Source organism: Rhipicephalus sanguineus, chromosome 5 (assembly GCF_013339695.2).
Source record: "Rhipicephalus sanguineus isolate Rsan-2018 chromosome 5, BIME_Rsan_1.4, whole genome shotgun sequence".
In the NCBI taxonomy this organism is placed as follows: Eukaryota; Metazoa; Arthropoda; class Arachnida; order Ixodida; family Ixodidae; genus Rhipicephalus; species Rhipicephalus sanguineus.
Genome location: NC_051180.1, coordinates 54,196,609 through 54,205,284, shown reverse-complemented (window position 1 = coordinate 54,205,284; position 8,676 = coordinate 54,196,609). Strand labels below are relative to the sequence as shown.

General features: G+C 50.9%; 1 protein-coding gene across 1 annotated transcript; it reads left to right on the top strand.

Moving 5' to 3' along the window:
- Window positions 1-5,179: 5,179 nt before the first annotated feature.
- Window positions 5,180-8,321, top strand: LOC119393634 (next to BRCA1 gene 1 protein). The gene has a single exon (XM_037660743.2). It carries the CDS (start codon window positions 5,213-5,215, stop codon window positions 7,688-7,690), a length of 2,478 nt encoding a protein of 825 aa, XP_037516671.1. The 5' UTR covers window positions 5,180-5,212; the 3' UTR covers window positions 7,691-8,321.
- Window positions 8,322-8,676: the final 355 nt, after the last annotated feature.

The following is an 8,676-nucleotide window of genomic DNA, read 5'->3' as shown; positions in this document are numbered from 1 at the left end:
CGATAGAAGAGGCGCTGCGTGAGATATGGATGCCATCTGGCAATACGTCGGGAAACATGAGTGCTGTGTTGCGGGCTGGTAGTCCCGGCGCAGCGGCAGGCGAAGACCGGCGGTGACCAACGCGACCGGTGGGGACGCCGGCCAGCCCAAACAGGCTGTTTGGCGCGATGCGCCGAAGGAGAAGAAACGTCCGCACTCAACGAGTACTCTCCACAAACTCTCTTACTTACACATTGTAGGGCGAGTAGGGCCAGAAGGACCGTCACGACGAAAACCTGCCTCCTCAGTCGTATTCGCCTGGAACGTTGGTGTGGCTTCGCGTTCCCGCCTCCGCTCCTGGCCTTTCCACAAAGCTACTGCCTAAGTACGAAGGCCCCTACCGCGTCCTACGTCAAGCATCCCCAATTAACTATATGATTGAGCCTGTTCAATCATCTACGGACCGCCGTCGTCGCGGCCGCGAGACTGTTCACGTCGATCGACTGAAGCCGCATTATGACCTACCAGTTGTACCTGTTCCTTAGGTCGCCAGGATAGCTCCTTTTCCGCGGGGGAGTGATTTGTAACATGGTAGGGCGCAGACAAGAACGCCTGCGAAAGAAGAAGACGAAGACGGTTGTTGTTGGCGCTCGCGCTTGCTCGGCTTGGACCGCTGATCGCTTCAGCGTTACTGTCTGAACGTTAAACGCATACCATCAAGGTCTTTAAAATTGCGTATCTATGTATTTTCTATTAAACGAACACACCACCTAATACTTACCTAATGATGTTACGCCTCAGATATGCGTAATATTTACTTTTTGATCGACAACGTTCACTAGTATGAACACCCATACCAGTTCAAGATGGGTGGGCGGTAAGCAAGTGGTTCAACTTTGGCCGGGTGGCTGAATCGAGGGACGTGCCGACAAACAGAAAGACAGACAGACAGACCAAAATTTAGGCGTTTAGGTTCCCCAAGAAAGACTATCGTGTTTAAAAGTAAATATTACGCATATCTGAGGCGTAACATCATTAGGTAAGTATTAGGTGGTGTGTTCGTTTAATAGAAAATACATAGATACGCAATTTTAAAGACCTTGATGGTATGCGTTTAACGTTCAGACACTAACGCTGAAGCGATCAGCGGTCCAAGCCGAGCAAGCGCGAGCGCCAACAACAACCGTCTTCGTCTTCTTCTTTCGCAGGCGTTCTTGTCTGCGCCCTACCATGTTACAAATCACTCCCCCGCGGAAAAGGAGCTATCCTGGCGACCTAAGGAACAGGTACAACTGGTGGGTCATAATGCGGCTTCAGTCGATCGACGTGAACAGTCTCGCGGCCGCGACGACGGCGGTCCGTAGATGATTGAACAGGCTCAATCATATAGTTAATTGGGGATGCTTGACGTAGGACGCGGTAGGGGCCTTCGTACTTAGGCAGTAGCTTTGTGGAAAGGCCAGGAGCGGAGGCGGGAACGCGAAGCCACACCAACGTTCCAGGCGAATACGACTGAGGAGGCAGGTTTTCGTCGTGACGGTCCTTCTGGCCCTACTCGCCCTACAATGTTACAACCCTAGTTTCTTAAGGTGCGCTGAAAATGCGACTGCGCTGAAACTTGTCTTCCTCCGTGCCCTCTGCACAAGCTCATGCTGTGTTTCGGTTTCGGTTCAGTATTGCATTGTACGAATGACAGGGGGCGCCGCTCTGGCATTCCTGTTTTACCCAGGCGACGTGTAAGTAAGAGAGTTTGTGGAGAGTACTCGTTGAGTGCGGACGTTTCTTCTCCTTCGGCGCATCGCGCCAAACAGCCTGTTTGGGCTGGCCGGCGTCCCCACCGGTCGCGTTGGTCACCGCCGGTCTTCGCCTGCCGCTGCGCCGGGACGACCAGCCCGCAACACAGCACTCATGTTTCCCGACGTATTGCCAGATGGCATCCATATCTCACGCAGCGCCTCTTCTATCGTCTTTAGACGACATTTGCAGCGAAGCACGCAGATACACGGCCAATTTTTTCTTTTTCTCTCTGACGTCTGGGCGCAGCCACGTGGTCTGTGCCGCCACTTCCGGTCGGCTTGCGTCGTTCTCGTCGAGCGGAGCCGTATCGCGCGTGCTTGAAAACTGCGCGTCGGTTTGGTAATGTTGGGTGTGCACCTCGAACGCCGTAGTGTTTTCATCGCTTTGCCAACCATGGAAGCAAACCTGCGCGCTCGTTTGGAATGAATGACAGCTGAGATCGGTTTCGGCCCATACTCCGATACACCGCCTCGTAAGACGGCACTGGCAGACGACCCCGAAGCGCCGCCATTACCGGACGCCAGCATTGTTATCGGAGACATGCTGCACGGCTGCCTCGGTCGGTCGTGAGAACGTGCCGACGATGCAGTTCCCAGCTGACGAGGCAACACTCGAACGGCTGCCACTCTCAACGGCAACCGGCGATGGTCAAAAGCACAGAAATATTCACGTTTTCGGTACTGCGCATGGCGAAGAAAACGGAACCACGCAACTACGAGCAGACGAGCTGTCGGTGAGACCGGAAGCATGTTTGTTCGGTGTTTTTAACGCGATAACAGAATATAAACATACATATTATCTACTTATTGAACTCAAAATTAACAACGAAGGTAATAATGAGGGTGTTATCGTGATTATAACATCAGCCAATGGTGAAACTGCCGACAATCGCGTCATATTTTGCGGACTAATACATCATTTGTCGACAGAAGAGGGAGCGATTTTCAGCTGACTTTGAGAATTTATTGTAAATTCCAGGCCGTGCGCATCGCTATAATATTTGGCTCGCGTGTTCTCGGGAGCCTCGACTACCGATCGGCAGCGCTTTTTGAGCATGCTCGAAAAGTGTTGCAGGGCCCCTTTAAGGCCCGAACACACGTACGCGTTGCAGCGCGTGACTTTTTGACGCGGCGTCGCGCCCTCTCCCTATGGAGAGGGAGGGCGCGCAGCTTCGCGTAGCCGCGCACCCTCTCTCCCCATAGGGAGAGGGCGCGGCGCCGCGTCAAAAAGTCACGCGTTGACGCGCTGCAACGCGTACGTGTGTTCGGGCCTTTAAACTTGGCTGGAGCCATAGTAACCTCCTAAATATTCCACCCAGCCAGACAGATTTCTGTCAAAATGTTTACATTTAAGACATTAATCTTGACAAAGAAGCGCGTTACGAATTACGGTATCCGTACGGTATACCACCTATTAAAGAATATAAAGCACGCGACGGCTCGTAATTATTTCATGCTAGTCATCGCTATGAAATGTTTTACGCGCATTATCACAGACCCGCCGAAGTAGAGCATTACCGATTTCGAGCGTACACATCATTCGGCATCGGGGTTTATTATCACGAGGGACGAATGAATACCAAAAGAAGCATGCACAGCAGGTGCGAAAAGTAAACGGTTTGTTGTGCGAAGAGTCTGATGGCTGCATCGGCAGTATAAAAGGTGCGAAGCCGGGAGCGCGAGCTATGGTCCCTGCTAATCCGCTCTAATCCGCACCTCAGCCTCTTAATCCTCCGCCCCCGCGCCAGAATCTTGGCTTTCACTCGTTCAGCTTAGATTACAGGCAGACACATAGGCGACTTCCCTTCTTAGGTTCCAGATACGTAGCGTGCAATCTCAGCTGACATGGGCGGAAGGAAAGACGAGTCCGTCGCCTCGGCCACGATTTGTACAAAGGCGTCTTATACTACAGCGGGCGGGAAAACGAAAGAACCCTTCTGCTCTCGGAACTTATTTTCTTTCTCTCAGGCTTCCATGCGTGCTTGAACTGCTTGCGCAAAAGTACGAGTGGGCAGTGTGACCATTCCTAGGTCCGCAGTGTCCGCTTGAGATTCCATGTTGGAAGCAACATAAGCGTGCTTGCAAGCGCGCCGACGTAGCACAAATGACGAAAAGTAAACATGCGTGCAGAAGCACTTCGAGCAAAAGGGGAACCTATTCCATTGACGCTTATTGAATGTAATTTCATTGACTTCATGTAATATTGAATTTGAACGACCGCAACATAGCTTGCAAGAAAAACAATATACAATTTCAGACCGGACAAAGAGTACAGCGAGCTTCAAACCCTACATCCGAGCATGAAATTGAAAACTTACAGGCGCATTTGTACACAAACTTGGTTTGTGTACAAATACTAAGCAAAGTCAATATATTCTAATCAACACAGTAATAAAAATAATTGGCGTGCTCACCATAGGACTCGTTCCTTCTCGTGCTTCTTAATAGGAGTGCTTATTCCTTTTCTTTTCTTTTTTTACTTGAATTTGCGTTCCAGCGCCCGTGAAATTCCAAAATTCCACTGCACATGTACATGCGAGAGACTCGCACACGTTATATTTGTTCAAATGCGGTTGCAGCTACCAGGGGCGTAGCCAGAAATTTTTTTCGGGGGGGGGGGGGGGGTTCAACCATACTTTATGTATGTTCGTACGTGCGTTTGTATGTGTGCGTGTATATATATGCAAGCAAAACTGAAAAATTTCGGGGGGGGGGGGAGTTGAACCCCCCCCCCCCCCCCCGAATTGAACGCCCCTGGCAGCCACTGTCCACTACGGTGTCATTGGCGTGTAGGCCGCTTCTGCTGCCTGCCAAGACAGAAATGGCTCAGGGGCTACAGCGTTATTCTGCTTGGAAACAATGTGAAATGTTTTATTCCCAGCACCTGCGCATGCGTTTTGACGGAGGCTAAATGCAATATCTTGTCTACAAAAAGCGACAGAAAGTTGAAAATTGAGTTAGATAATTGAGAGGGATGCTGCAAAATTCTCCTTCCATATTGTTCCATACCACACGATTAACATGCAAATAGGCTTTGCTATAAAGTGCAAGTGAGCCTACAATAAAATTTCTTCGGTTTACAAGTTTTGACATACATATAATGTGCTGCTGCATTGCTTTCGCAAGCGAATTTTGAGCTGCATCTTTCTGGCTTCAGGGCTTTCTTTTTTATCGAATACTGGGTAGTTCCGCAACAGTAATGCAGCACACGACTCGAGCCGCAGTTTCAGATAACCTCTACCACATAACAATTGTTTTGATGGCACCTAATTCATTTCAAACTGACCTTGCGTGACGTCTTCGGCCGTTTCAGACAACCGAAATCGAAACTGAGACATGGTGGCGCTGCGGCGCATCCCGCGTCATGCGCGGCCTGGCGGCAAACGCCTTCGTCATGACGTCATAGCTAAACCCTGGCTAGGCAGGAGGGCAGGAAAATGCGCATATCAGCTGCACTCGTTGATGACGAAAATTATGTGAACATGGCTGAGACTCGCTTCGTTGTGGAGTATACGCCTCGTCCCATACGGTTTCAACTGAGTTTGCCGAGTGACTCTAGCTGGGCTACAGTACAGGAGACGTTGCTTCAAGGCTGTGGCTTGTCCCCGACTGCGTCAGCCGTCCGCATAACGTACGCCGATGATGAGGACGAGAGGGTGCACCTTTCTTCGGAGCCCGAAATGCAAGAAGCCATCCGCGTTGCCGAGAAGAAAGGCAACGTACTTCTGGTGCAGATCACAGCAGAAGACGGGCCATCGACGAGCGCTGCAACGCAGCCGCTAGGCAGCCCTCACGGCTCGGGCAGCATCTCTGGAGAGTTCGTGTTTGTTGGCGGAAACAACAACAACGCGTCGGAGACGCAGAGTGACGCGTCTGTTGCACCAGCCGTCGCTTCCATGGAGGCTTCGTCCGCCGAGCCGCGAGTCGATGCAGGTGACAGCGGTACAAGCCCTCCACCAGCCTGGTTCGTCGACTTCGTGCGAACGCTTAGGAACGAGATCAAGGATGAAGTTACGGCAGAGGTTTTCAAGCGGCTCGACGAGCGCAAGGTCGACAAGTGGACGGCGGCGGCAGCCACTGCTGCCGACCCATTCCCGGACGCGCCAACGTGCGGCAATTGCCGCTGTCAGGTTCAGGGAATCCGCTACAGGTGCTGGATCTGCCCGAATTACGATCTGTGCGAAGTGTGCGAATCGCTGCCCAGCGTGCACGACAGCTCTCACGCGATGCTCAAGATTCGCAAACCAGCTGGCTCGCAGCAGCAGGTCCCGCGTCGCAAGCGCTCCAACGGCTGCACCTTCCGACCGATACGCTCGCCAAATCGCGCCTCCGCGATCCGGGAAATGAAGCAGGAGATGAAAATGCAGAAGCTCATGAAGAAGCTCGAAAAGTATAATCTCAGGGACAGCAACATCTACAGACTTCCTGGTGCGTCGTCAAGCACCGAGAACTACTTGAATCCCGACGCCTACGACTCCGAGTTCGTCTGCGACGACACCATACCGGACTGGACCCACGTCCAGCCTGGAACGCGCTTCACGAAGCGATGGAAAGTGCGAAACTCGGGAAACCGAGCGTGGAACGAGAATATACTTCTCAAGTACTGCTGGGGCACTCTAGGGCTTATGCCTAATGACACGGACATTGAGGCTCCTCGACTGTTGCCCAACGAAGAAGGCATGCTGGAAGTGCAGTTCACGGCACCGCACGAGCCCGGTCACTACCAGACCCACTGGAGGATGTTCAGTCCGCAGGGCTACTTTGGCCACCGACTGTGGTGCAACGTAGTTGTGGACCCTGCTCTCACCCTTGAGCCGAAACAGAAGCACATGTCCAGCCTCAAGGTCGTTGCCGGAGCAGATGACGACTTCAGCCACGAACCGACTCTCAAGCCAGAGGATTTTGCCACTGGACTCAAAGCCAACATTGTTTCGCACACTGCGACCCCATTCAATACTCCAGCTGCGGTCACTCCTCGCAAGTCGCCCGAACCCGAAGAGGTGGACGAGAGTAACGTAGCAACTCTCGGTTCAAACATGTCGATCCTGGACATGCCACTCCTTCACGACACTGAGGAGTCTGCCAGTGTGCTCAGCCTGAGCAGCGTCGAGACAGAGGCCGATTTCGAAGTCGTGCCACTGCCGTCTTGCTTTAATCTCAACATACCTTTCAATCTCCCAGAGCCAAAGCCTGCAGTGGAAAGAAGCGAATCTGCCCTGCAGAGCGCGGCAACTTCTTGCGAGGTGATTGCCAAGCCTCCCAAGTGCAACTACTGTGATCCACTGCAGTGCATGTCTTCGTCTGCCGTTGCCCCTCCACAGGGATACAGTGATAATGAAGGAGAGAATGGCGGCACTCCTGCGTTGCCTCTCCGGTTCCGAGGTCCTCTCACCGAGTCTGACACTTCAAACTCGTCCACTGCAACAACCCAGACAAGCGCAGCTGACATCAAGAGGCCTTCCGATCGTGATGAGAGGCAGAACGATGCCAGCTCATCAGCCGACAACAGTGAAGACGCTGCCAGGGCTGCAACGAAGCCAGCTTTTTCTACCCGGAAGACCTACAAGGTGGAAGGGGTTGGTGACGCACTCCCAGAAGCCCTCGTCAACGGAGCCTTGAATGCTGCAGCCACAGTGTTCAATACGGCCAAGACAGTCTTCACGGGAATCCAGCAAGAGAGGCAGCGAATGAGTTCACCGCACTGGTCGCCACCAGCACACCTTGCACCTGAGGGCAAGCTCTTCGAGATGGGTTTCAGGAACCGGGAGCTCAACTCGGTCCTGCTTAAGAAATATTCGGGAGACATCCAGAAAGTCATTGAAGAACTTGTGAACGCTAATGTAGAGAGCTGGTCCACAGCAGCACCTGTGGAGGGCCCTCCAACGGCGCGTCCATTCATGTGTTCTTTCGACTAAATTTATCTTCATGCTTTGCACCTCCTCTATTGGTTTCATGCCTTGTGTTAACATTATATTCTTGTGTTACCAATAGGAGTCTCTATTTAAACATTTTTATGCCATCATACTGCCTGCCTTCACCTTTGTTTAGCAAAAAATTTTACTAGCACGAGTATGCACGGAATGTCTAAAAGCAAGATGCAAAAACCTCAAATCCTGCTATGCCTGTCAAGTTGAAAAATGTATACTCTGGAAGTCATAAATCCTTCATGTTCTTGGCTGTGCAACCAGTAGTGTTTTTATCAGTGCTTGGAAAGAAATTGTCCAGCTATGTTACATTCACATAGATGCAGTGCGTATTTTCTTTTTGTTTGTTAAGTTGGCAAAAGAAGCTTGCTGTTTTTATGTGTTGGAGTAAAATTTGTAGCTTGCAGTTAGTTGCATCGCTAAAACGTTTTTTCTTTCTGTGTCTTTAGACTGCTACTGTGGTAGTATGCGGTGCACATCAATGCACAGATTCGAACACTTTTGATGCATCCTCAATGTTTTCTTCGAAGTGTGTACTCTCTCAGCTTAATGGTGAAGGCTTATGTCACTGGCATCATCCTATTGTTTCTCTGCCAACATGTAACATTCTAGAAATAAAGACGACATAACCATATCTGGCGTGCAATTTGTCTGCTTGACAGGATGCAGAGTACCCTGAATGTAGTGTCCACAGTACAACCAGAAATGCGTAGTGGTCATACAGGATGCAAAAGCCACTTCGTATTTGCATATTGTGCAAGTCTGTTTTATAAATATGCTTCTAAGTTTAAACTTTGAATGTTCGTAGAAGTTGGCCAAATGCCGATTCATATTGCACATGGGTGTAGAGAGCACAGAAATGATAACAATGCAAAAGCACAACCTTGTCGGCAGTTCTGTACACCACATGTTATCATAACTCTTAACCACTTGCTACATTTTGCGCTAGTTTCATTTTGCCTTGGAAACTTTAGAAC